Source organism: Fomitiporia mediterranea (genome assembly GCF_000271605.1).
Source record: "Fomitiporia mediterranea MF3/22 unplaced genomic scaffold FOMMEscaffold_1, whole genome shotgun sequence".
Taxonomy (NCBI): Eukaryota; Fungi; Basidiomycota; class Agaricomycetes; order Hymenochaetales; family Hymenochaetaceae; genus Fomitiporia; species Fomitiporia mediterranea.
The window spans coordinates 319,977-346,173 of record NW_006760386.1 but is presented as its reverse complement, the minus strand read 5'-3'; the positions used below and the strand labels follow the sequence as shown (position 1 = coordinate 346,173).

Here is a 26,197-nt window from a genome sequence, read left to right as displayed (position 1 = left end):
CTACAGGGGAAGAAAGGGTACAATTGGTGTGGGCCCTGTGGGGGACGTAGGTCATAGCATAGACACATCAAGAACAAAAGAAATAGCATATAGCATAGAACGAGAACAGAGCATAATAGCATATACATATACAGGAGGAACCGAAGTCGCACGTGAGGTGAAATCCAGAATAATCTGAATGGGTTAGGGTGTACGCGTTCGAGCCTGGCTTCGAGTAACTCTCGCAAGACGTGAAGTGGTAGTAGCCCTCTCTGGCTGTTTGTACGGGTGATGGTGGCACCGAGAAGGATTCGCTTCGGAGGCTACAAGCGTCTGGTCCGAATCACCCGAACCGCGGCGATTTGTCTTATCCCCTCCAGAGCGTGAACGACACCGCGCTGCTGACGGCAGGGATGGAGGTCTGCTAGTAGAAATTGTCTCGAGGACTTGGGCATGGTTTTGACCCTGGTCCAGCGAGTATGACGAGTATGCCACCTCGATGTACGCTTTCTTCCCGGTTCTCGAAGCCCAAGTCGCGCAGGAAGAAATAGACCGAGCAACATCGTATTCGTTGTCATCGGAACCAACTAGTGTCCGTTGTGAGTCGATACTTGGTTTACGGCGAACGACGATAGGGATATCGACATCTTCGCTTTCTCCCTCCCTTCTCGCGCTGCTCCTCACTGGACGTACAGTTCGGTGCTCATCATACGGAGACTCCGAGCAGACAGGGCCCACTCCTGGAGATGACAGTCGGCAGAATGCCGATAGTGACGAATCACCCTTGTAGTTGAACGCATAGTTCGGGTCGCAATCCGCCTCAGATCCCGATTCTGAGAGGACGTCTTTGAATGCTGGTCTTTGTTGAAGAAACCCGTTCGGGAGAGGCGCGACCTTAGTATTTGCCGGCCGATCCACAGGTACTGGAGCTACGGACGATGAAGATGGTCTAGCACGAATAGATTACAAATTAGGTAGTTGCAAACAAAGACTGAGCTGTACGTACTGTGAGGGAAGACGACCGAAGGCCGACAGACGCGGTACAACTCTATCGATGCTGTCGTCAACTCGGACAGCTGGTATGCTAATACTTGCGCTTTCATCCGGCGCGATGCTGACAGGGCCTACGCCACTACGTTCCTGATATTTACCCCGCGTCTCGTCAACCGGCTGCATTACAAGAAAGTCAGCGTTGTGTTCGATTAACGTAAAGCTCGACAAAGAAAAGACTTCTGTTCACGTACATCACTCGCATTCCTCAACAATTTCCTCTTCAGAAAGCTCCCGAGACGAAGCACTTCCCGCGCACGGAAGGAATACGGCGAATGCGCAGCTCGTCGTGTTCGTGTAGGATACTCCCGCATAGCTCGTTTAATTCTTAACAAAGAAAAGGAACAAAGAGGATAATATTAACGAGTGAGCATGAAGAAAGAGTCTGTCAACGTACTCATCAATTCCGCGATCCGTGACTATGAATCCAGGCTGTCCTTTTACGTCGCCAAAGACAATGTGTTCATTTTGGTCCTAATCATGGTAACATATTAACGTTGAATGGCTAGTCATTTTAGTGTCGCTCGGATCATGCTTACAAGTTTTTGAAGTGCTTTCGTGACGAGAACGTCCGTACACGTCCCACTATTAACCTTCGCAAATAACCTCTCTTTCTTCACTGTTCATAACCATCTATGTGTCAAACCAGCTCTTTGTGAAGGCAAGGACAACACAAACCGTTCTTAATAACCTCATCAACAGTATACGCCAGATTATCAACCGTCCCAACGACTTTCGCGAGGCTCGTCAACAAAACTGCACACAAAGCGAACGTCCAGTCAGATTAACTCATCGCAGAGGCCTAAAGAGAACCGGAAGCAAAAACCAAAGTCAAACACACTCACAATGTTCGTTCGTTGCCATTCCGTCAATTAAGATTATTCTTATATCGTATATCGTAGGTGTCCGATTAGCGTTCTAATAAGGATATACACGCAGTCGATAGCAGCCCAAAGATTAGTTGCCCAGCAAATTCAGCAGCAGAAAAAATATTATTAGATTTAGGAGTGAAGGGCCCGAGCGACCAGCGCAGCGTGCAAAGAGAAAGAAAGGGTGACGAGTCAGAAGGTGGGATCAAACCGCAGTGAGGGTTGTAAATGCTAGTCGCCATTTCCTGTTAACTATAGGAGTTTATGCTTATTGTCTTTGACGAGTGAGTCGAGTGGTAGCGACGGAAGCAACACTCAAGAAAGACAATAACGTGGGAATCCGGAAGCATAAATCACGGTTCATTGGTCACGTGATCGTTAATCACTCGCGAACAAATACACATCAAAGTCGAATCTCGATCCCGTATAGAAATGAGTTAATTCTTTAAAATCGAGTAAAGATATCAATGTCAGTTTCTAGTTGAGGGAGAAGTTCGCATGTTCGATGTGAAAATTTAGCGAGCAGGATCGAGACGATGATATGATGTACGTAGTGCTCCATTGTTGTTGAGAACAAAACAAATGAATGTTGATTTGATACTCACAGGTACTGTCAAAGGTTGACCAAATTGGACAGTGAAAGGTCCAGTGTCAAGATGCACAGCCTCATGCACAGTCAATTCCCATCACGCCCTGGAACCATCGCACAACGCTTGCAACCTTTCTCAAGCCAGGATCACTTGCTGCAAGTCGCAGATCTGGACGGAACCGTCTGTCCGAAGGGACCGTAGGCAACGTACGATAGCATATGTGTAAACGCGAGGCGAGGTTCGGAGATGCCGTCAACGACATAGAGGGGCGTGCAGATGATTTTCCTGTGTCAGAACAAGGTGCAGAAGAAGATGCGAGAATATCTGGAGAATAACGATGTTAGACGAGATGAAAGGAACAAAGAAAAGAAGAGCCTTTGTCATACTCTCGATATAAACGATGTCTCCCCTCCTCACACTTTCATTATCTTCAAAGCTCTCATCATCAGAGCCCCAATCTCGTACCCCTCCCCAAGCATCTGCAACTCCTCTCCATGCGGTGAGCTTGCATATACCACCTTCCTCACCGCCAATTACCAACTTCAGCACGCCTATCTCTCTTCCAGCATCGGGTCCTCTTTTTATCCTTACTACATCCGGTCCGTCAACCTCTAATACAGCAACAAGAAGGTTTACTTTACGTGTCCACTTGCCCGCTATCACATTTGCCAGGTCCGAGAGACTGGTGAGCGCGTGCAAGTTGATGATGAAAGTTGGAAAGGCCGTGATTGATGAAGTGGATGTATGCGCATACGATAGGTCGTCGGAGTCATCCTGTGTTTTGAAAAAAAGAGACCCGGTCAACGCTCGAGATTGACTTTGAGCTTGTGCCGTCGGTGGCCACGAGATGAGTGTCTCTTCTCTGTGAACTTCGGGGCATATTAGAGGCTGGAAGGAGTCGAGAGAAGCGCGGAGGCCCACCAGTATGGGATTCATCCTCTGCCCCTGACTCATCCTCTGCTGCCTGCTCCATCAATTTCCAGTCGTCTTCCTCCTCTTCAACATCGGAAAAGATGACGTTCTTATACATCTCCGAGATCCGCTGACTTGCTGCTCCCAGCGTGGCAGGCGGGATCAACCATTCTTGAGCATCCGGGTCCCTTATAGATAAGTTTGACAAGCTCTCTTCATCTTTCGACCTTGAGGTTCCAACCCTAACAGGTTGGGTTTCTTCATTGTTTGACCCGGCCGATAGGACACCAGGTGAGTTTGATCTCGCCGTCTGCCAGGAGTATTTGTCTCCAGAAGTCTGCTTCTTGAGAGCAGCAAATGTTGGGGCATTCAAGAAGACCCTGTAAGGCATTTTTGTTGCGAGATATTAGACCCGTGGTTGCTCGAAGTTTGTGAAATTCACAACACGAGCTGTTTGAAGTGCGATGAACATGGCAGTCAAGAGCTGGACAGGAGATTATTGAACGGAGACGAGTGACAGTTTGTGACACTAGCTCATCTTACGTCACGTCGACCTGATTTCGAGATCCTTGTCTTGACTTGGTGTTCTTCACGACGCAACTTTGCTCAGTCCTTTCCTGTCGTCCATCGTTATGGAATTTCACACTACAATGCGAATTGGGCATGCAACTCGTGTCTTCAACAGGTCTTCCTCGTAATTTCTCTAGTCGATGTTTGTTCTTGATTAAATTTAGCACGGCTTTTTTTTGCCGTGCTGAGTTGAGAATGACGAGTCATTAATATTGTCTAACCTCCACACCACCTGTTCTATGCACAGGGCACTCCTACTGGTCGACACTTCCTATTTTTGACTGTGCACGGTGCACTTGCCGTGTAGCAGGCTGGCGCCTCACATGAGCTGCCCGTGCCTCGAATTCATTAAAAGTCAACTCACTTCCTCGAAACATATCATCTTGCACATACTTTGAAGTTCTTGAATGGTAATTCCTGGCATATACTGATATATCCGGCCTTCTCGGCTTCCCGCTTCGTACAAGTTTGCTTTCTTTGCTCCTCCAGCGTGGGACCATGCGCAAAGGACTACATCTTCTGGCCGTGACCCGAATCAGTCATCCTGGCTTTAACTATCTCCCTACCTTCAGTGACTGAAGAGGGCATACGCTCAACCTTCTTTCCTTTTTCTCTTCCCTGCCTTTTGTGCATAACCCTTACACTCGTTTGAACAAGTCGCTCGTTTATGATAGAAAACCCATGCAAGCTATTGTGCCTGCCTGAAGAAATACTCATTGAGATCATTTGTTGCTGTGATGTGGAGGATGTTGTCAGACTCAGCATGGTATAGTTTTAGTCTTTCCTGTTATATACATGACTCTGATAGCGACGCCACTCACTCTTTAGACATGCAAATACTTACGGGAGATCTGCTTCCTTCGTCCCATCTGGCTGTCCCTCATTCAAGACCTAGACATCACTCAGGCTCCTGATATCAGTACACACCAACTGCCCGACAACTTTGCGACTGAAGAGCTATACAAGAAAGCAATCACCGCCGTTCGGAACGCACGCGCGTGGCGGACTCCTGGTGGCTTGAGGTTCGGCCAGGAGGTCTCTATACACATTGATCCGGTGACACAAGGTGTGATTGAAGGTGACTTACCTGGAGAAGGGAACGAGCGTGTAGATCCTCGTCTCCTTCCTGGAGGGAAATATGCGCTCATTGAGAACCATGGACGACTGGAACTGTGGTCTTTGTTCCCGCGTGCTCGTGTATGGATTGCGAACCCTTCGAGAGAAGCGGATTGTATTGCTTTTGATTTTGAGATCGTGGATGGAGGAGAATCAATGAATATTGCGGTGTTGTTCCTCAACGTCGCAACCGGATGGTGGGCCAAACTATTACCTTCTTTTAGATATTAAGCTGACGGCTTGGTTATTCTTGCAGCTTCGTCCAGGTCTACAAGTTCGAGTTCCAGACACAGCAAGATGAGTTACTGAGAGAGTACAATCTACCCATGGTGTTCTTCTTCCGGTTAATGATTCGCGGTGACCTGGTCATGATCCATATGCCACACAGTGTTCAGCTTACCCTCCTAAACTGGATGACGGGGAACGTGCTTCTCTTGAACTTCACCAATTCCGAGGTACGTACAACCTTGAGTCTACTAATTGGATAATGACCAACCGACCATTGTCTTCTAGGGCCGACGTACAAACGCCAGAGCCGCACTCATCGCAGACCAACATCTCATTGTCGTAATGCATCTCGGTGCACTCACATTAACAGCAATCCCCCTTGACTCTCTCGCACAGCATTGGTCTAACGGGCATGCAGAGGGAGATGGAACGGACATCACGTTCACACACGCGACTATAACAAACCCAGATCCTGTTCCTCAGCCTGAGACTGACATCGACACGCCAACGCGACCCAACCATGCGCTGAGGCTTCGCCTCGCTGAGCCAACGGCTGATGACGAGGAAGAGCCGTACATTCTTGCTCTGCATGCTTTCACGCCTGTCTGGCAGCGGGATGCACTTAATGAGAGCGATGCGCTTGTGGAGATTTACGTTGTTGCGTATGATAACCTGCAGAACAAGAAGAAGAAAAGTCTCCTTTCGTATCGCGTTCAGCTCACGCGCATGGACAAAGATATCTCAGGTAGCACGATAGAACAGGATCCAGGTGTGCGGGAAGTGTCGAACGGACAATGGCGTTTGAGACTCGTCCAGCAAACTCGTGCACCTGCTTCGAAGCTCCCATGGAACTCGCAAAGTATCTCGAACGCTGGGACGATGTTCTCTATGACGGACAAGTTCAATTGTTATACGTTGTTCTCTCCTTCACCTCAGCCTTCGAACGTCCTTCCGATTACTCCGACCATTATTCCGGAGAACGTTGATGCGGATCCGGCTGTTGTGAATGTGGAACCGACGAGTGGTGCACTTGCTGTTGGTACGCCTGGTTTACTTAGAGTGCTCCGAATCAAGGAGTAGTGCACTCTTATGGTAGTAGCATGTCTGCTAAAACAAAGGGATGGAATAAAGCTTCTATTTCATTTTATGTTCTCGTTTACATCGTCCGAGTAATGATAATAAGAATGAGTTCAATAAAGTCCGTGTCATGGCACTAAGAATCGAGTAATTAAACTTTAATGGGTAAGGTCCGTTCAACTTCTTCTCCTTGTCAAGTCATGTCGTGCGTTACACCATCCGTCATTTGTTAACTTCGTTAACTTGTTCAGTGTTATCCTTCGCTGTCGCTGGTGGCTCAAAAAGATCGTGCCTCAAAGCCGGACGTCGAAAGCTACTAGAACGATTCGCACTATCCGTCTCGTCATGTCCCTCTGACGTACGTTTCTCGTGTGAATCCCAGCTTGAGCGTCTATCTCTATCGCTCGTATTTGCGGCAGCCGCAGCGTCAAGTAAGGCAGAAAGGTCCGAAATGCGTTGATCAATTAACTGTCTGCGTTCTTCGCCACTATTAATGCCTGCATGACTACAAAGCGCCCATATGTATGTTGAGCCGAGAACACCGAGCGTGGTGAGACATTAATATGGGACTCACCGAGCGCTCGTTGTAGACTTCCTCCGTCCAGTAAGCTTCTTGAGTAGGTTGAGACTCCCCAAGCTCGTGTGTTTCGACCTCCTTCTATTATTGTTATTAATGTTCGCGTCCTTCGATGCGGAGGTAGAGTTTCGGTAGGGTGATGCACGTTTCACAGAGTCGACGCGGGAGTCGAGTTTTAGGTGTCCGGGAGTTGAGATTATGTCTCGTACTTTCAACCCGAAGAGCTTGGGCATCGCGGGAAGGTGCATTTAGGTCCTGTAAATGGGTACAGAGCCGGAAAGGGGATATTAAAAAAGCGACTGAGTCTTGAAAGTGGGAGTACGACCACAATGCACAGGCCTTGGCAGAGTGAAGGGAGCACTGCCTCGACGATGGGGGATGCCCACTAGGAGGCATTTCAGACACTCTTGTTTATATACAGTACAAATCCCCAGAAGTCTGTGGCAGTCCATTTGTCCATTTTACACTATTCTCGTGGCCTGTTCGTGATGGAAAACCTAATTCGTCGTGGTTGCTAACGACAAGCCCGTGCTCGAATATGAGATTTAGAAGGAGAAGACAGTGGTTATGCCACGATCAAGATGAGGCCTCCTTGTATTCTTTGATTATAGACAAGTTGAAGTGGTTGAGGGCCTTGAGACGCGGCCGGTTATCAACCGGAACGACCTATATCGGGCAATTGGTCATTGCTGTTTATGTGTTTGTTGGATTATCTGTTGCCGGATCTTCTTGCATCATATGTTATGATGTTCGGTTGGTGCTAGACCATCTCCGGAATCTTGAATACAAAGTATTCAAGGTTGATTCATTGGCGGATTCACGAACAAACGAGAGTCTCTGGAGGGCTTACCTAAGATAGTGGATGTCAGTTTGTGGAGTTCATTGTAAAGTTGTCAAAGCTTTGAAGAAACTAACAAACCTTACTTCAACTTCAACAAGTACCACTGCTTCTGGTAGTCCACGTTTTTCCCGTGAAAGATACAAAGTATGTAGTCAACAGTACCAGATCCACAACCATGGTACGTGCCAAAATGCTACATTTACTCCTAATTATTTTTCGAACCACCAGCCTCGTAAAGATATATTAGTAAGCGTACACAAAATTATGATTAGATTCGCACTCCATTGATGCTTCTATGCCATGAATACCTGTTTCCCGCGACTAACACGCATCGGTAGACTCATCTCTGAATAGGATTCAAGGGACTGCTGGGTGAATATATAATGCCGTTAGAACAGCAGGAAGACAAGAATACAGTTGACATCAACTCCAGCAATCCAATTCCTCAATTTGCCTTCAGAGCATTGTTAGCAGATATTTAAACCGAAGAGGAGCGCGATAATAGACCATGGTGTCGTCAGAGATTTCATCCGAGGAGAAGTATGTGTTGCCAAGGAATGAAGTCGAACGTATAAGGTACTGCACTTCTGATCAGTTACATTGTTGGGATTTTTACACGCTCATAATGCTGAATTACCGTAATTTGTTATAGGCTCGAGGAACAGCATGCCTGGGTGACAGAAGCAATTGGTGGACGGCTCATTTTCGATAATAGCATTCAGCTGAAACCCGGAGATCGTGTCTTGGATTCCGGAGTAGGTGCAGGTAATTGCCAGCAGATTTCAAGTGGAAATATGCAGTAAATTGAGAAAATGGTAATTTTCGACTTATTTCTTTGTTTAGGATCCTGGACTCTTGCTTTGTCGAAAGTCGTTCCGGACACAGTGGAGCTGGTGGGCGTCGATCCTTCTCTGGCAATGTTCCCGAAAGACGGTTATCCAAGTAACATCAAAGTCTACGAAATCTCGACTTTAGAACTCCCAGCCGAATGGACCAACTCATTCAACCTCATCCATCAACGATTACTCTCCAGCTCGTTCACCATCCCAATGTGGCAAACAGCGTTTTCCGAACTGCATCGCGTTCTTAAACCAGGAGGCGCTATTCAGCTTATGGAGATTCAACAACTTGGATCAGTTGACGAATCATTTGAGATCCCTGCGACGAAGAAAGTAACTGAGATAGCTGGAGCTATTATGACGCATCGCGAGTTGCTTGGTATGGAGGGCCGTCATCGACTTCGTAATCTACTTGAAGAGGCGGGATTCACTGGCATCAACGAAGAGTTCCACCGTGCGCCTGTTGGTAAACAGTGGGGCGAGAATGGAGTCTTGGGTGCGAAGATTGCTGAAGGGTTCTTCCGCAATGTGGGTTCTGTGTTGATGGCAGCGGGTGGACTTGGAATATGTAGCTCGCAGGATGAAGTTGACGAGGCGATTGAGAAGGCGAAGAAAGAGTGGGCTGACAATGCTGGAATATACACTGAAATTTATGTACTGACGGCGAGAAAACCAGTGTAGAATACCAAACTTGGTCGAATGTTATTGTGTAAATGATGTATAGTAGAAATTATCAAGATCCAGAGAGTCTCCTGCTTGTATTTCTGCGTGTAGCCGAAATGAAGGGTCGAACAAGGTAAAGCTTCTAGTGGAAATAATCCTGGGCGCCGGAAAAAGAAAGACGACGATGAAGTTTCTTTCGGCATGTCTTTCTGCAACAGCCATGTCTTCATCCTCGGCGACGGAAGCACAACAGGATCGAATCGTACAGAGAAACACGACAGTTCAATTGTGATTGTGAAACGAAACGATTGCAGTTTCGTGAGTTTCAAGATGCTGACTAAGCTGATATCCTGTACCATGTTCTCCTGACCATCATCACTGCTCGTCGTACGCCACGACGCTGAAGCGTGCTTTTCGCCTGTAATCATCGTGCGTCATTTAAATGCCCCATGATGAGCGCAGAGAAACCATCTTCACCTCCGCCAACAATGCAAGACGCGAAACCGGCTCAGAGGAAGCTAACGCGACATTCTGAATTCTGGTTCTCCGACGGGTCTATCGTTCTCCTCGCCAACGATGTATTGTTTCGCGTGCATAAGTCATTCCTTGCGCGACATTCACTAGTCTTCCGGGATATGTTCTCTTTGCCCCAGCCATCGGCTGTGTTAGAGGAGAATCTGCCACCCACCATGAGGTGCAGCCTGAGTGGGACGAGTGGCAGCAGGACGAGTCTTTCGTCCTTGCCCGAAGACCTGCTCTCTGATCTGGCTGCTGACAATGGCGAGGCTACGTTGGATGGATGCCCTGTTGTACCGTTGCATGACTCCCCCGACGACGTCGCGAGTCTGTTATATGCTCTCTACGACGGCCCGTACGTGTCCATCAGTCTCCTCCAATCTGCACTCTATACTTACCATCTCTATAACAACCCGTTTTATGATCTACATCATATCAATGACGCATATAGCAAGTTCGACAACAACTCGAGCGAAGATTTCCGTGTCGTTTCAGGCATTCTGAGACTTGCAAGTAAATACGAGATTGACGGACTCCGGTCGCGTGCGCTTGAGCATTTGAGCGTAGCTTGGCCTGCAACGTTGAAGGGATGGGATGCGCGCGAGGAGTTTCTTGGGAACGCTGGTGGAAGTGTGGAAGAGCCAAGATTTTATCCTAATCCAGTGGTACGCATTTACTCTACTTTTTATTCGAGCGCATTTATTCACTGTTTCGACAGGAGGTTATTAATCTTGCACGCGAAGTTAACGCTCCAAACCTTTTACCTTCCGCTTTCTATGACCTTTCGCGATACCCACTCGAGCACATCTTTCAGAACAGCCAGGGATCTATCCCAGCGTTACCACAGTCAGACCGAACGGCTCACACCGAGCTCTCCCTCACCGATACCCAGCGCCTCGCACTTGGCAAAGAAACGTCACATTGCGCAGTGACCGCCCTCATCCGCAGTCTCGCAACCGAAGCGCGTTCCAATCCATCACACCATACGCAAAGCCACTCAATTATCGGTCACCACGCACGTGGATTTGCCGCACGCCACCAACACAGGCGGTCCGACTCCGCTGCAGGAGTGGGAAGGTGCGCGTCTCCAGCAACGTGCTGGCGAGACGTCTGCGAGCTCGTTGATCTCGCAACACAGCATTACCTATTCGATCGCGAACGAGGTGCTTCGGATCCTCTATACGTCGCCGAGGAACTTGCACTTCTCAAGAGCTCAGGCGACGTGTCTTATCCATCTGAGCGAAGTGACCTCCTCGGCGGCAGGAACGGAGGTGGAGGTGGAGGGACACATGGCGGTGTTGGGATGGGGTTGTTAGATGAGGATTTGGGTGAGGCGGGGACGTGTAGGGCTTGTTCGCGTGCTTTTGAGGTGTGGGCGACGAAGGAGCGAGAGAGGCTTTGGAGGGCGATACCTGGGTGGTTCAAGCTTGATCAATGACAATGATCGCCTTCTCTTGTCGTTGTATTTCTTGATCATTTTTCTTTCTTTTCGTGTTCCTGCTATAATTGTTTACTAGATGAGCTTTCTGTTGTACCGTTTTGTTAAGAATCGCACTAATGACTGTATCCCCACCTCATGCTTCGTTACAACTGTTGTAGAATTTCATATTGACAAGTTGATGATGTGATAGTTACTTTGCATAGTGAGAAGTAATAAAAACAAGGAGTGATCTGTGATGTAAATAAATATTACATAGTAAAAACATATTGTCGTCCTATGCCTACGTCTAAGAAAGTGGCATGAATACCTCTAGTCATCAGGAATAATTACTCCACTTCAAACTTCTGGACGGGTTTACGATATCCAGAGAGCGCAAGGCTTTCCCGGAACCGATCTACCTCTTCAATGAACACCACCTTCGAATCCAACTCAACTGATTCCTGACCCACAGTGGCTTCGGACGCTGGGAGCTTCTGAGAACGTACATGTACAGAGAGTTTCGAGCGTGTAGGAGTATCGGGATCGATGAATTCCTTGAACATATCGATAACATCCTGCTTTGTCACGCCTTCACCGAGTTTTGCATAGTCCTCGTACCTGGTGAAGTCATAGTACTCTGACTCAATAGCATAGCTGAATGCGATTGCTTCCCCTCTGAGATCACGGGCCTTTGCACAATTCGCCCACTCGTGTATCTGTATCTTCTTGTGCTCCTCAAATCTTGCGTCGCTCATCTCCTCGAGTTTTACACGCGCCTGCCTCAAGAATTGCTCGACACATTGCTCGAGATACTTTGTATCCTTCTTGGCACGAGTGACAACGTACCATCCGATAGTTGCAGGATCATGTCGAGTCGACATGTCATACTTGCCCAGAAGCTCATCAGCGGTAGTCCCAAAGTTATCGAGAATTTCAGACAATAGAAAGGCTACCACATTGGAGTGTTTGTCCATCCTTTTATCGATTTGACAGTAATAAGCGATGCTTGATCCGGATTTGTTCGGGTCTGGGTTGAGAAGTTCACAGACATAGTTGCATGCTACCAAAATCGTAGATACTTGTTAGTAAAATACTTTGTCGAAGTTCGTAGCGCATACGTTTTGGAAGAATACGTGTACGGCCGTGCGTTTTCTTTTCTTCCGGTACGGGGTTAGATCCCAAAACCTCTTCTACCAAAGATGCAAAACGGAAGGCATCCTACCGAGACCAATGAAGCATCTACCGATGAATAAAGATGTACAACTCACCTCTTTTTGAAGATTACCATCGACCAAAATTGTATACCTAAATTTCAAGAAGAGCTTTTTCACATGCTCAACCAGTTCCTCGACAGTAATGCCTGAGTTAAGTAGTCATCCACAGCACACATCCTTGTTGCAAACAGCTCACCCTTGAGTGCCTCAAGCTTTTCTTTAGTGGTTGGCCCGTGCTCCTCGAGAATGTGAAACAATTTGTCCTGTGGGATTAAATCGAGTCTTCGCGGGAGTCTTTTCTTAAGCGCAGCTTCTTCCTACGGATCACAGTTAGATTTATTATAAAGGGTCATGACGGAGAAAATTAGAGATACTACCTCCTCAATCATTGCCACCAGTCTGTCCTTCTTGATTTCTACATTCTTCGTCTTTTCGAGAACAAGTCGAGCCATGTCGTATAGCTTGTCACTGTATCCCATAAAAGTAAAATCGAGCCCTTGTTCACATCCAATAAAATAGTTATAACCAGCTCGATGAGCGTCATACGTATGTTCTGTGATTGAATCATAGGCAAGGAGGAGGAATATTCGGTTCAACATCTTGGCTCGGACAGTCCTACTAGCGAATGGCCTATATAAACAGATAATAAGATCAGGAAATTGAAATTTTAAATAGAGTGTACGGACGTCCATGCAAAAACCTTGGCCCATGCGTTAGGAGACCAGAACTGGTCGTCTTTCTTATACCATAACTCCGTGAGCGGAGTTCGCTTGATGAGGGCCGGACGCTTCTGTGGCTGTGAAACATCGACTTTCTGAACATCAACATTAGAGGGGATAAATTTATTCCGCTGAGGCAGAGAGAAATCTTGGATATCGTTCGGTTGCTTCGTCTTGATAGAAAGCAGACTTGTAAATGTCGGTCACCCCGTCAGGCGCATGCTATGAGCACTTACGGCGGAAATAAAATCACTACTTGGCTCTTCTACGAAGTACTGTGTCTTGTACAATGATTCTGAAAGCCATGGACCAGTTTGTCCAATCTCGTGGTGGTGGGCTTGAGCAGCAATTGCAATAAGACTATTCTCGATAACGAGTTCGTCGAGTACCTTGCGTACGAGCTTTTCATCCCAGTCCCATGTTAGGCTAAAACCAGTTAGAATATAAGCGCGAGGGATAATGCGATTCGGGGAGTTAGCGAGAATCTGCGCAAAGTCGTACGTATCATCGGTTTCGGAGAAACGGAATGAAAGTTGGGCGAGCCTGATGATTTCCTCTTGGATGAATTTTGGAAGCTCAGATGTGCGGAGGAAGTTGATGAACTTGAAGCATGCAAAGATTACGTCGCGGTAGTTCTCTGTCAAAATACGCGTTATACGGGATGTTTCATAAACCTGGCTTTAGAACTTACCAAACCCGTCTTTGGTGAGCCGCAACTCTATTTCAAAGAACGAGATTCCGTTCGCAATGTTGACGACGCCAGTAACTATTTTTTCAGAAATCCATCCTTTGCTTTTCAAGTAGGCATGAAGCGATCCAGGACCTCTGTGGCGAATAATGTACGCAATGAAATACGCAGGTTTGAAGCGCCAAAAAGGGGCTTGCCATGGTACGGAAAATTTGATCTTGACTCTATATGCACCATCAGTAGTTTCGATATATGTAATTTTCTGCAGGTAATCAAATTAAGTCAAGCTCGAATGAGTTTTGAAACTGAGACTACATACACAGAGCTCTTCCTTTGTGTACGGTTGTTCGCTGAGCTGTATCGAATTTTGTCCGCCGCTCTTTATCCGAGAGAATAGCTTCACAACCAAGTGTGTAAGCTCTTCGAGAGACTCTTCATGATATTGATTAAGGCGGAAAGTGATTGTTATAGACTAAGAGGTACGAACCTTTTCCGATCAGCGCCAAATTCATTCGGTCCGCACAGTACTCCTTCTCCCACCATTCACCGAGCTTTTCTCTGGTTTTCGTTATTGCCACGTCGCACCCAAACTTCTTCAATGGGTGTTCAGGGCGTGCGAGCGTATTCTCTACCGCAGCAATCCTCCGCTCATCATCTACAGGACGTTCCGACTGCTTGGAGTCAAGCTTGTCAATCGCACGCAGAATTATCTCCGTACTGAACTGCGGATTACAGAAAACAGAGGAGAAGCGCTCAAGAGCATCGGCCAAGTGATTCGAGGAGACGGAGAAAGTACAGCTTGTATCCAACCCGCTTGAGCTTGTGTCAGATATGTAGTTGACTCTTTCAGTATACTATATGTGTAGAAAAAAAAGGGAAATGAAGGTTAAAGAAAAACCAGGAACCTTAAACTGGCTTGTTACCTCTTCGTCCAACTCCAGTCCCTGCCATTTACAGAGATGGATCAGTATAAGTTCTAATGATATACAGCGCTTGGCCTCACAGAAAGCGTCAAGTTCTCACACAGATGCGCTAACCCGGGCATGTCCTCCTGAGAGTACCAGTACCCCATCAACTGAGAACAAGAACAAATGAGCATTCGATTGAAGAGTCACTCACTGGATCGCGAAAATGTCCAGTGGCAATGTTTAGACTAGCCACTGGTGCAATTGCATCTCCGTCGCGGACTACAACAGCCTCAAGTCCGTTCCCCAGACGAATAACACGATATTCACGATCATCCTCCGGACTCTTCTGTATCTGCGCGGTGTAGAGATAGTATCCTGGAGAGCCACATTTCGTAGCAGGAACAAACTCCCAGTTGACGGAGTCGCCCTCTAAGGTCGTTCCTACGTTTACATTTTCACCCCACATGACAGGAGCAAGCGGTTTGTGAGACAGTTTCTCAAAACTACTCTAGGGAGGAGCGAACCTTGAAGGGAGATGTGGCGAACCCCTTAGTATGCAACATGGGCACCGGCGTAGAGACGAAGAAGGAAAAGAACTTTCTGCGAGCGTAACTTCGGGAGATCCTAGAGCGAGCGGAGATAAAATGCGTAAACAGAGAGCTCTGTACTAGCCATAGACTAGTATGACTCCCAGAAGGGAAGTACTAGTCAGAGGGGAATACACTGCCATAGAGCGGCATTACACTGCGAATGGCGATTAGTTTATTGAAATCAAAGTTCATGGGGAATAGATGTTAAATTTAAGACTCTCAGACGTTGCTAGTCTTCATTGTTCAAATACCGTGGGAGCTATACACCATAGAAGGTCATTATATAATCATTTGACCAGACAAGAATATCAAATGGAAAATCGTATTTGTTTTCCTTTCAAAGTTACTATGCAGCTCTATTTATATTTCATATTATTAAGTTGCTAACTATCATCAGCAGCAGCCATGTTACCTCCACGGCCTTAGTCAGAAGTGGCGCATTATTCAACCTCAAAGTTTTCAACGGGTTTCGCTGGTCCAGAAAGCTCTAGTCCCTCCCTGAACTTCTTGCCATCCTTGATGAACTCCACCTTCGCGTCTAGTTCAACAGGTTGCTGTCCCTTCGCTGGATACTTCTCAACAAGTTTGTCAAATTCAGCAAGCAGCTTCTCAACCTTCTTGTCGTTGTCCTCGGTCTCCTCGCGCAGTCCTTCTTCCCAGTATGCGCGTATTTGTGCAACAGGCGGCTCATCTTGGCACTCTGCGTTGTACTCTTCTTCATTTACCTTGATACCGGCCTTGCGTAGCACTTGAAGGAACGACTTGGCTGCTTCTTCACTGAATTTTGGTCCCGGCGGATTCTGAGAACGTAAGTGAACCGACAACTTTGAACGTTTGTCAGACGCAGGGTCGATAAATTTCTTGTACATGGTAAGGACATCCGACTTTGTGACATTCTGCACGAGCTGTGCGTCTTTCTGATCGCCTTGGAAGTCATAGTACCCGGATGTGATAGCAGACCAGAACTCATCACTCTCTTCTGACAGGTTATGCAACTTCTCAGTCCACATGTGCACAAGCGATTTCTTATGTTCCTCGAAGTCGCTTTCTTCCATTTCCTCAATCGTCTTGCGCATTTTATGCAAGAAGGATTCAATCCGCAATTCGAGATACCTTGGATCCTTCTCTGATTGGATAATGAGGGCCCATCCGATGGACTCAATGCCTTCGACTGATTGAGCTCCGACATAGTATCCGAGTTGCTCCTTGGTACGAAGTGTATCATATGTAGGCTGTTGCATAATTTGGCCTATGAGATTGGCTATTACGCGAATACGTGAGTCCGAGACGTTTCCGATATGACAGTAGTAGGCGACGCATGAGCTTATATGCCCTGGATTAGGGACAGGGAGCTCCCAGATATAATTGCTTTCTATTTGTGAGTGTCAATACCAATAATATTACATACTTATAATTAAGAATTGGGATACGTACCCTTGGGCAGAAGGCGTGACTGCTTTTCAATAAGTTTACCCGACGGAACGGGTTTCGGACCGAGGATATCTTCAACCATGGATTCGATGCTGAGGGCATCCTGTGTCAAACGTCAAATCATACTCCAGACAGCTGCGTAAGAGTATATCACCCTACCTCTTTACGCAGATTGCCATTTACTAGTACTTTAAATTTAAGTTCAGCAAGCACTTTCTTTGCATGCTCAGCGAGGTCCTCGGCAGTAATTTCTATCCGCTACTAGTCAATCCTCCGAACAGGGAGAACAAGGGTGAAAACGACACCTTTGAGCGCCTCCAACTCTTCTTCAATGGTATACTGACGGTCTCTAAGTAGGTAAATTAAGTGGTGCTTTGCAAGCACGCTTGAGTCTTCGAGTAAAATGTTTTCCAGGTCCATTTGCACCTGAATATCGTATTCCACTTTAGCTACTAACGTCTGAAGCAAGAAAAGAACTTCGAAGGCTATCTCACGTTTTCCATCATTACAGCTAATCTATCCTTTTTGATTTTAAGTCCCTTAATTGTCTCGAGAACGCGGCGCAGAAGCACGTGTAGTTTATCGCTATATCCACCAATACCGATGCCAATACCCTGTATACTACCGTCAAACTCATACGACAATCCGGCAAGTTGGGCATCATAAGAATAGTCAGATAAATGATCTTCAACGAGGTCCGCAAATAAGATCGTCATGAGATGCGCCCGAGCAGTTGTACCAGCGATAGGGCTAAATTATTTCATGGAGAAATCCACTCGTCAGCGAACGTTCGAACACTTGGCAAGGGAAATGTAGCATACGTTCGGGCAAAAAGAAAGACATGCGCGCGGGGAACCCAGAACTGATCGTCCTTTTTATGCCATACTTCCAAAAGCGAATTACGTTTAATAAGCGATGGGCGTTTCTTGGGCTCGGAAACATCTATTTTCTCCACATCTGTGTTTTTCGGAATGAACTCATTCGGCTTAGGAAGCGCAAGCTCCTTGATATCGTTCTTCTTGCGAGCCTATCGACAGCCAATGGTTCTCATCAGAATTCACTTCGACTTCAGTCAGGATCGTAATACGAACCGCGGAAATGAAATCATTGTGGAATTTTTCTTCCATGTACTGTGTCCCATACCAACGCTCTGTAAGCCAAGGTCCAGTCTTTCCAATCTGACTATGGTCTTGAGCGGCCACGAAAATATAGCAGTTCTTGACATCTAGCGCATTCAGAGTCTCGCGCACGAGTTTCTTGTCCCATTTCCTCGGGTATGCGAGAGCACTCAGAAGTAGCGCTCGCGGCGCCTGAAGTTCCAACATACCGGATAAGATCTGCGAGTAGGGACACGCGTTGATCTTCTCAGCATAGCGGAACGAGAGTTCGCCAAGCGTCCTGAACTCCTCGTACACGTACTTTGGAATTTCGGAATCACGCAACAGGTTGATATAATTGAATATCACTAGAATCACTTCACGATATTTCTCTGTTCGTAACCGTGCAAATGAGCAATGGCAGCACCGGATAGCACCGGCTTTAGAACTCACTGAAACCCTCTTTTGTTAGGTCGATGGACACTTCAAATTGCGAAACACCGCGACCGGGTGCCGAGCAACTAGCACATAATTCGTTGACCAAGCCTTTGCTCTTCAAATAGGCCAATATAGAGCCTGGTCCTTCATGTCCAATTAAATGCGCAAGATAGTCAGCAGGCGTCACGCGCCAGTGGGGAGTCTGCCAAGGAATAGGGAAAGTAAGGTCAACTTCGTACAAGTCCATGACTGTTTTGACATGTACAAATTTCTGTTCGCACAAAGTCAGTCCATTAAATGCACCGAAAACAACCAGACACGACATACACTGAGCTCATTCTTTCCATAGGGATCATCGGGCACTTTTGGTAATGGGTCTAGTCCACGATTTTTAACCGGTGAGAAGTACTTTGTAACGAATCGTGCTAGGTCATCGAGAGACTCTTGATACGCATAATCAGCCTTCGAGTAAGCTCCGATAAATGCATGCGAGATCCAACAAACCTTTACCAACCAGTGCAAGTTTCATTCGACCTGCACAGTATTCCTTCTTCCACCATTCGATCAGTCTGCGTCTTGTTTCTAATGCCCCTTTGGTGTCGTCATTCTCTTTACTGACCGTTGAGTCATTACTAGTTGACACTTGACCCTCACGGGTTTTATCCCTTCTATCTGCTTTCGTTAATGTTGACTTTGAACGATTTTTCGTAGCCCATCCGGCTTGTGTTAATGTTTCCTTATTCCCAAAGTCAAACTTCCCAAACGGATGCCCACGGCGCGCAAGGCTACCTTCTACTTCACTAATCCTACTGCCATCGTCCTGAATAGTGTCTATAAATTCGGAATCAACTGCGTTGATCTCCCGCATCGTTGAGTCAGGATCAAACCGCGGTCCGTGGAGGACGGCGGAAAAGCGATGAAGTGCGCCTTCAAAGGAGTCCGAGGCAACCGCGAAATAGAATCCTTGTTCAGAGCCTGTAGTCCACCCATTCGTGGCGCCATCTCTTTTGGAAAGGTACTGTTGCACCAAAGAAATAATTTAAAATTCTCATACAAGTAAATAAAAGGAGTGGGATCAACCTCATCGAATTCGTTTTCTTTAGGAAATTCATCTGATCCCTATCATCAGTTACAAAGTATTCAGCGATGGATAGCCGACGACGTTCTACTTTGAAGCTTACCAAAAACAACATGTGTTCGCACAAATGTGCTAGACCGGGGATATCATCCTAGATGACGAAACCAACATGTCAGTAAATTCTTTGGATGGAGGTGAGGCATCTCACTGGATCATAAAAATTTCCTGTGGCGACGTTCAAGCTTGCCGCCGCCTTGTCGGTCTTCTCATCATGTACGAGAATTGCCTCGAGTTTATTTTCCAGGCGAATAATACGATACTCGCGGTCATCTGCAGGGCTCTTCTCAATTGGAACCGTGTATACATGGTAAGCGGGATAGCCGTCCTTTGCTGGGACCTGTTTCCAATTCGCGGCATCTTCTTCGATTGGTGTATCTATGTTAACAATGTTATTCGCGTCTTCCATTTTGTAGTCGCAGGAAGGACGTCGCAAAGTGGATTGAAGTGAGCTGCTTCCTTGTCAGAGAAAGAAGAAGAGCGGTAAGGGATGCAAACCTGGGTTGATTGAGGGATGGCCAATGCTCTATAAGACGTCTGAGTTATGAGCAAAGGTAGACCCCTCAAAACGGCAGAGGTCATTTCACGTGTTACATCCTCGAGTTAGTTGTGGCGAGTCTTAAACTCTTCGAGCAAAGGACAAAGGAGTACTCCAACTATCGCACATTGACGATTATCCACCAGTTATCAGTCTCAGACAACTGACAATCAACGGAGTCACCTCACTGATCACTCATTGCGCAGTGTATATAGCATGAGATGGAAGGGGAAAGCCTGTAAGGACCGTGATTCTGGATCACGGATAACACAATGTCTGGATACAGCCAGAACGTTTCAGGTCACCATTGGTAAAGCATAGTCCGACTTTGCATAGTTGCCACGTCTCGGTCGTCGAAGTGTCCCCCACATAATGGTAAAAAGATGCGTATTGCGAATAACAGCAAAGAAATTCTGGATTTTGATGAGCAACGCATCTGTCGTACATCCCGATCCTTTTAGTGGTGGTCCTCGATTTTCGCCAGAGGCACGTACGTACGTATAGTATACTGCAGGAAGAAACAAAGTCACGTGATCGGACCGAGACGAAACCAGTAAAACGAACTTGACTTTTGAGTCTCGAGTACAACTTTGTATCAGACTGTAGCGAATTCTGCTTGAAAAGCAGCAGCCAGCCTCGGCACTTTCTATAAAACTGTATGAATGCGCTGAGCTCACAAGCAGACCAGGAGGACCTTTGACTGAAAAGTGGAGTCCATAGTCACGGCTGCTGTATAGCAAATAAAAAATAATAAAAACTCACAACCGGTCTAAACAGCTCAGAAAGATGTATCTAATGGTCAGATGCTGTAGATCATATCAAGCACACGCTAGACATTTCAGGGAGTTGCATTATCACATAATCTCATTTGTGCTACCTTTTTCTCAAAACAGTGTGATTTGGCTATCAGTAAAGATACAGTTATCACTGACTACACATTTACAGTAAATGACTGACTGGTACTGGTACCATTTGCGATTAAATATGAATCTACGTACAATAGTTAGAGAAGTATGAAATATTGAGTCTCTCATCCAGTATACTACTAGATCTCCGGAAAATCAGATGAGAATTGCAGACGATTTTGTCCTTTTTACACCATATATAGTTACTTTCAACTTGAAGTGTTGAAGACCTAAATACTCAACTTTATAGCTAATAGCATGCTAAACAGCATTTATACTTTCTGATGCTCATAATTTGAAATGACTTTCCTTGTGTCAGGCCACTCATAATATTTCATTTATAAACTACTGTCAACAGGATGTAGTATCTAATGTTTTTTACACAAACGTATGCTACCTGCCTAGTTGTGACGTTAGTGATTTACTCAACTTGGAACTTCTCAACAGGTTCTGCTGGTCCAGAAAGCTCCAGACTCTCTTTGAATCTTGTACCATCTTCGATAAAAACAGCTTTTGAGTCCAGTTCAATATGTCCTTGGCCTCTTGCAGGATATTTCTCAATAAGCCCATCAAGCTCTGCCAGCAGATTATTGATAATATCATCCTTCGCGTTGGCTTCCTTGTGCAGCCTCTCTGCCCAATATGCACGCACTTGTACAGCCGGAGGCTCATCGTGACACTCTGACTTGTACTCCTCTTCATTGATATTGATGCCTGCCTTGCGCAGTGCCTCAAGGAAATAATTGGCTGCGTTTTCGCTAAACTTGCGTGCAGGTGGGCTGTGAGGACGCATATGTATAGAAATCTTTGAACGCAAAGGTGACGAGGGATCAATAGAAGTTTTGTACATATTGAGGACATCCTGCTTCGTAATACTCTTTATAAGCTCTGCATCTTTTTCATTTCTTTGGAAATTATAGTATCCCATTTGAATTTCGCTCCAGAAACGCGTTGACTCCTCACCCAGATTCTTCAGCTTTTCAGTCCACTGATGGACAAGCGCCTTCTTGTGCTCTTCAAACTCGCCTTCCTGCATGTCTTCAATCTTCCTGCGCATCTGTGTTATGAAATTTTCAATGCGTAATTCCAGATATTTGCAGTCCCTCTCTGACTGTATAAGGACACCCCAGCCGATAGACTCAACATCTTCCATCATGTATCCCCAGATGAGGTATGCAAGTTGTTCCTTCGTACGAAGAGTGTCGTATGTAGGTTCTTCGAGGATTTGGTCTATGAGACTGCATGTGACACGAGTACGGGCATCCGAGTAGTTTCCGACATGGCAGTAGTAGAAAACGCTCGAATTATGCTCGTCTGGGTTGTGGATCGGACGTTCCCAAATGTAATTGCATCCTTTTCAGGAATATCAGTACCGAGGCGATCAAATATGTTATTTTCTGTTGTAGGTCTCACCTTTAGACAGGAGACGTGAACGATCTTTAACAAGTCGGCTTTCCGGGACTGGTTTTGCTTTGAGAACATCTTCGGCCATGGATTCCATGCGAAGAGCATCCTAAGCATCTACGTCAGTGTATATTATGGTTAAAGGATGGATGCACATAATTCACCCCTTTGAGAAGATTGCCATTCACTACAATTAAGAAATTCATCTGCGAAAGCAGTTGCTTTGCATGTTCGGAAATATCTTCAACAGTGATCCCTATCATGACTTGGTCAGTACTCAGAAAACAACAGAGGTCGCGAACTACGTACCTTTGAGCGCCTCTAGTTCCTCTTCAATAGTACACCTCTGGTCGTCAAGCAGATAAGTCAAGTGATATAGTGCAAGACTATATGGGACCTGTAGTTGCCTATTATCCAGGTCCAATTGAGCCTAGTGTCGCACCCGGGGTCAGACATAGACAGTCGGATATCTTTCAAATATTTACCTGCTCAATCATCACTTGCAGTCTATCCTTTTTAATGTCAAGTTTCTTAATTGTCTCGAGAACACGCTGCAGGAGTATGTGAAGCTTATCATTGTACCCTCCAATGGAGATGTTGATACCGCGCATCGTCCCACCACATTGGTACGATAAACCGGCGAGTTTGGCGTCATATGAATATTCGTTTAGCGAATCCGTGATGAGAGCCGTGAATAGCTTTGTCATGACGAAGGTACGAACAGTCGCTCCAGCGGCAGGTCTAATAAAGAGTCGGATTATGTTAAAAGGCTCGCAAATTTACAGTATATTAAACGTACGTGCGAGCAATGATCAAGACTTGTGCGCGAGGAACCCAGAATTGATCATCTTTCTTATGCCAAACTTCCGCTATTTGATCACGCTTAATGAGGAACGGACGCTTCTTGGGCTCGGCAACGTCTACTCTATTTACATTAGTGTCCTTCGGAATGAACTCGTTCTGTTTCGGGAGAGTAAGTTCGGCGATGTCGTTGCTCTTGTGGGCCTATCATATATTAACAATTCGGTTCAGACTTCATATCAACTTTGACAAAGTGTGGAATACGTACTTCAGAAATGAAATCATCTCTAAATTTCTCTTCTATGTACTGCGTTCCGTACCAGGGTTCTGTGAGCCAGGGTCCGGTCTTCCCAATCTGACTATGATCCTGAGCAGTCACGAAGATGTAGCAATTCTCGACATTAAGTGTGTCCAGGATCTCGCGCACGAGATTCTCATCCCATTTCCTCGGGAACTTATGAGCATTCAGCAGCAGCGCTCGAGGAACTGGCGATTCCATCCCGCATGATAACGTGAACGCATAGTCAAGGGGCTCGATTTTCTCCGTAAACCGAAATGCCAGTTCTCCAAGCGTCTTTAGCTCCTCGTGTGCCCATTTCGGAAGCTCTGACCCCCGCAGTAGATTGATGAACTCGAAGATAGTCAGGATCACTTCGCGATAGTTCTCTGTTGGTGAATGTACAAACCAGTAATGAGGATTAACAACAATGCTGTCATGATAGTAAAACTCACTGAACCCTTCTTTCGTCAGGTCCACGGTCACCGCAAACACCGAAACACCGCGACCCGCCTCTGCAGGCCCTGCATACAAGCCATTCAGCCAACCTTTATTCTTCAAGTAAGCATGCAGAGAGCCTGATCCTTCATGACCGATGATATGCGCGAGAAATCCGGCAGGTGAAACCCGCCAGTGGGGGGTTTGCCACGGTATAGGGAAGTTAATGTTAACTTCGTAAGTATCCTTTATTGTTTTGACGTGCACGAATTTCTGCGAATACCACGATTATCAAATGTGAGAATGGTGCGAATGACATACTGGGAACAACGCACACAAAGTTCATTTTTTCCATACGGATCGTCAGGCACTTTTGGTAATGGATCCACTCCTCGATTCTTTACTGGAGAATAGAACTTCGTAACCAAACGCGCAAGGTCATCAAGCGATTCTTGACGTAGACAATCAGCATCAGATATAGTTGGTAAATAATTCAGGATCACGACGGACCTTTACCGACGACTGCTAATTTCATACGGCTTGCACAATATTCCTTCTCCCACCATTCAATCACTCTACGTCTCGTTTCCAGGCCCTTTGCCGTATCTATTCCAGGGTTCTTATCCTGTTTTGCATCTGTTGTCTTGTTCGAAGAGCGGTCACCCTTAGACCATCCAGCTTGCGTTAAAGTCTCCTTACAACCAACGTTGAATTTCCTAAATGGGTGTCCAGGCCGTGCGAGGTCACATTCAATCTGATTTATCCTCCAGACATCCTTCTGGAGATAGCTTCTAAATTCGGAATCAACGGCATTAATCTCTCGCATCGTCGTGCTAGCGTCAAACAGCGGTCCGTGAAAGAACGCAGAGGAGCGATGCAGTGCGCCTTCGAAAGCGTCTGATGCGACGTTGAAGAAGTATACTGTTTTAGAACCGCCAGTACAAGCATTGTAGTATCCGTGTTGTTTTGAAAGGTACTAACGGTAGAATGGTTTTACCAGGTGGTTGAGAACTCTTCTAAATTTCAAAAGTGATAAGTGAACCTTACCTCAGGATATTCATTCTCTTTGGGAAATTCTTTTGAGCCCTATTATCATTTGATATGTATTACTATAATCAGCCGAAGTCGCGCAGTCGTGTTCTATGTTAAACCTTACCATGAATGACAAATGCTCGCAGAAATGCGCAAGACCCGGAATGTCGTCCTACAAATTGCGCCGCAAAATGTCAGTTAAACCTAGTTTCGGAGAGTAGATCGACTCTACTGATGCATCTCACTGGATCATGGAAATGTCCTATATGAACTTTCAAAGAAGCCGCGGCCTTGTCAGTCTTCTCATCATGTACAAGCACCACCTCGAGTCCATTTTCCAGACGAATTACACGATACTCGCGATCATCTAAAGGACTCTTCTCGATCGGGACTGCGTAGACGTAGTACGCAGGGTAGCCGTCCTTCGCTGGGACGAGTTTCCAGTTCGCGGCATCGTTTTCTATCGTTGTATCTGCGTTGACCACCTTCAGCGTGTCTGTCATTGTATGTCGCCACGGAGAGTAAAGAAGCAGAAAAAACGATTGCGAATCGTGAAGGGAGCTGATTTCTCAGGTGAATAGAGAACAGCAACCCAGATGAGCCAAGGCAAAGGCTGTAGCCATTCTCGTTAAAAGTCCAATGTCATGAGCAAAGGTAGACCCTCAGGTTCGTGTTTCGGAGGCTCTTACGCCTCTTACGAAGACGGATAGACTGTCTGTGGCGGGGTATCGGCACACGGTGTGCCTTTGAGAGCAAAATTGCGGCGGTATACGCATTTCCGTCATCAATGCCGACCGTTCCCGTTCAGTCATTAAGTAAATTGAATAGTGAAAAGTTTAAAAAAAGTCACGCGCCAGAAAGAAAACCGAGGAAAAAATGATTGCAGACGATAATGAGAGCTGAAACTCCGGCAGAAAGGGAAGGGGAAAGTTAGTCAGTGCTTTGCTTTAGAGGACCCTCCAGTTGTTTCAAAAATAGATACTAGGATAGTCCGTTTGTGGCGCGAACTAGATGTCCTAAGACCCCGTGTGAGTATGAGAGCAGCGTACGTAACAGGCACTTCTTGTGGAGAATTGTTTGTGGACGACCATTAGGGTAATGAAGGTAGAAAAGGATACCGGTCATTTTGTCCAGTCTTAGAACAGGCAGGCAAGCAGGACAGCGGAAAGGCTTCGATCTCCTGCTCACTAGGAGTGGCCTAACATTGTTCGGCGCCCGGCTTCATACCGAAGTCAAGTGGACTGTGGCGAGAACGAAGGCCTCGAAACCTCCAGGCAAGCCCGCGAGCAAAGTACCAGCAGCATACGTTACTACGTTAGTACGTAGTCTTCATGT

The 26,197-nt window shown here is 46.3% G+C and overlaps 9 protein-coding genes across 9 annotated transcripts; 3 read left to right on the top strand and 6 right to left on the bottom strand.

Annotated features, from left to right (window-relative positions):
* Nucleotides 1-39: 39 nt before the first annotated feature.
* On the bottom strand, nucleotides 40-2,085 carry FOMMEDRAFT_15955 (uncharacterized protein). Its single transcript, XM_007261119.1, has 7 exons — nucleotides 1,875-2,085; nucleotides 1,708-1,785; nucleotides 1,569-1,648; nucleotides 1,427-1,503; nucleotides 1,224-1,356; nucleotides 986-1,149; nucleotides 40-928 (listed from the first exon to the last, which is right to left on the bottom strand). Exons 1-7 carry the CDS (start codon nucleotides 1,891-1,893, stop codon nucleotides 184-186), a joined length of 1,296 nt encoding a protein of 431 aa, XP_007261181.1. The 5' UTR covers nucleotides 1,894-2,085; the 3' UTR covers nucleotides 40-183.
* A 479-nt stretch (nucleotides 2,086-2,564) lies between these two features.
* FOMMEDRAFT_149739 (uncharacterized protein) lies at nucleotides 2,565-3,791 on the bottom strand (the record flags this gene model as incomplete). The annotated part of the gene is made up of 3 exons (XM_007261118.1): nucleotides 2,565-2,812; nucleotides 2,875-3,357; nucleotides 3,410-3,791. The coding sequence occupies 3 exons, from the start codon at nucleotides 3,789-3,791 to the stop codon at nucleotides 2,565-2,567; spliced, it is 1,113 nt and encodes a 370-aa protein (XP_007261180.1).
* An 846-nt stretch (nucleotides 3,792-4,637) lies between these two features.
* On the top strand, nucleotides 4,638-6,394 carry FOMMEDRAFT_149738 (uncharacterized protein; the record flags this gene model as incomplete). Its single annotated transcript, XM_007261117.1, has 4 exons — nucleotides 4,638-4,736; nucleotides 4,799-5,283; nucleotides 5,343-5,541; nucleotides 5,600-6,394. 4 exons carry the CDS (start codon nucleotides 4,638-4,640, stop codon nucleotides 6,392-6,394), a joined length of 1,578 nt encoding a protein of 525 aa, XP_007261179.1.
* A 219-nt stretch (nucleotides 6,395-6,613) lies between these two features.
* FOMMEDRAFT_149737 (uncharacterized protein) lies at nucleotides 6,614-7,201 on the bottom strand (the record flags this gene model as incomplete). The annotated part of the gene is made up of 2 exons (XM_007261116.1): nucleotides 6,614-6,896; nucleotides 6,966-7,201. 2 exons carry the CDS (start codon nucleotides 7,199-7,201, stop codon nucleotides 6,614-6,616), a joined length of 519 nt encoding a protein of 172 aa, XP_007261178.1.
* A 1,108-nt stretch (nucleotides 7,202-8,309) lies between these two features.
* On the top strand, nucleotides 8,310-9,329 carry FOMMEDRAFT_100374 (S-adenosyl-L-methionine-dependent methyltransferase; the record flags this gene model as incomplete). The annotated part of the gene is made up of 3 exons (XM_007261115.1): nucleotides 8,310-8,385; nucleotides 8,462-8,574; nucleotides 8,653-9,329. The coding sequence occupies exons 1-3, from the start codon at nucleotides 8,318-8,320 to the stop codon at nucleotides 9,327-9,329; spliced, it is 858 nt and encodes a 285-aa protein (XP_007261177.1). The 5' UTR covers nucleotides 8,310-8,317.
* A 470-nt stretch (nucleotides 9,330-9,799) lies between these two features.
* On the top strand, nucleotides 9,800-11,265 carry FOMMEDRAFT_24653 (uncharacterized protein; the record flags this gene model as incomplete). The annotated part of the gene is made up of 3 exons (XM_007261114.1): nucleotides 9,800-10,182; nucleotides 10,279-10,492; nucleotides 10,546-11,265. The coding sequence occupies 3 exons, from the start codon at nucleotides 9,800-9,802 to the stop codon at nucleotides 11,263-11,265; spliced, it is 1,317 nt and encodes a 438-aa protein (XP_007261176.1).
* Nucleotides 11,266-11,539: 274 nt separating this feature from the next.
* Nucleotides 11,540-15,242, bottom strand: FOMMEDRAFT_164257 (uncharacterized protein; the record flags this gene model as incomplete). Its single annotated transcript, XM_007261113.1, has 13 exons — nucleotides 11,540-12,307; nucleotides 12,366-12,465; nucleotides 12,516-12,607; nucleotides 12,658-12,778; nucleotides 12,839-13,091; nucleotides 13,148-13,353; nucleotides 13,417-13,817; nucleotides 13,872-14,130; nucleotides 14,188-14,300; nucleotides 14,356-14,722; nucleotides 14,792-14,812; nucleotides 14,872-14,943; nucleotides 14,988-15,242. 13 exons carry the CDS (start codon nucleotides 15,240-15,242, stop codon nucleotides 11,595-11,597), a joined length of 2,973 nt encoding a protein of 990 aa, XP_007261175.1. The 3' UTR covers nucleotides 11,540-11,594.
* A 564-nt stretch (nucleotides 15,243-15,806) lies between these two features.
* Nucleotides 15,807-19,876, bottom strand: FOMMEDRAFT_74907 (insulin-degrading enzyme; the record flags this gene model as incomplete). Its single annotated transcript, XM_007261112.1, has 13 exons — nucleotides 15,807-16,734; nucleotides 16,797-16,900; nucleotides 16,957-17,048; nucleotides 17,103-17,223; nucleotides 17,292-17,547; nucleotides 17,619-17,824; nucleotides 17,889-18,286; nucleotides 18,348-18,603; nucleotides 18,660-18,775; nucleotides 18,837-19,350; nucleotides 19,413-19,451; nucleotides 19,514-19,561; nucleotides 19,619-19,876. The coding sequence occupies 13 exons, from the start codon at nucleotides 19,874-19,876 to the stop codon at nucleotides 15,807-15,809; spliced, it is 3,336 nt and encodes a 1,111-aa protein (XP_007261174.1).
* A 1,455-nt stretch (nucleotides 19,877-21,331) lies between these two features.
* On the bottom strand, nucleotides 21,332-25,365 carry FOMMEDRAFT_149732 (insulin-degrading enzyme; the record flags this gene model as incomplete). The annotated part of the gene is made up of 13 exons (XM_007261111.1): nucleotides 21,332-22,263; nucleotides 22,324-22,423; nucleotides 22,479-22,570; nucleotides 22,624-22,744; nucleotides 22,800-23,055; nucleotides 23,114-23,319; nucleotides 23,384-23,781; nucleotides 23,848-24,103; nucleotides 24,166-24,281; nucleotides 24,341-24,806; nucleotides 24,878-24,916; nucleotides 24,987-25,034; nucleotides 25,108-25,365. 13 exons carry the CDS (start codon nucleotides 25,363-25,365, stop codon nucleotides 21,332-21,334), a joined length of 3,288 nt encoding a protein of 1,095 aa, XP_007261173.1.
* Nucleotides 25,366-26,197: the final 832 nt, after the last annotated feature.

What these genes read in the sequence shown, in the direction of transcription:
- FOMMEDRAFT_15955 (XM_007261119.1), bottom strand. An exon ending in CGAAAGCACTTCAAAAACTT is followed by an intron (nt 1,504 to 1,568) that starts GTAAGCATGATC and finishes TACCATGATTAG; the next exon opens with GACCAAAATGAACACATTGT. An exon ending in TGTTGAGGAATGCGAGTGAT is followed by an intron (nt 1,150 to 1,223) that starts GTACGTGAACAG and finishes CTTGTAATGCAG; the next exon opens with CCGGTTGACGAGACGCGGGG.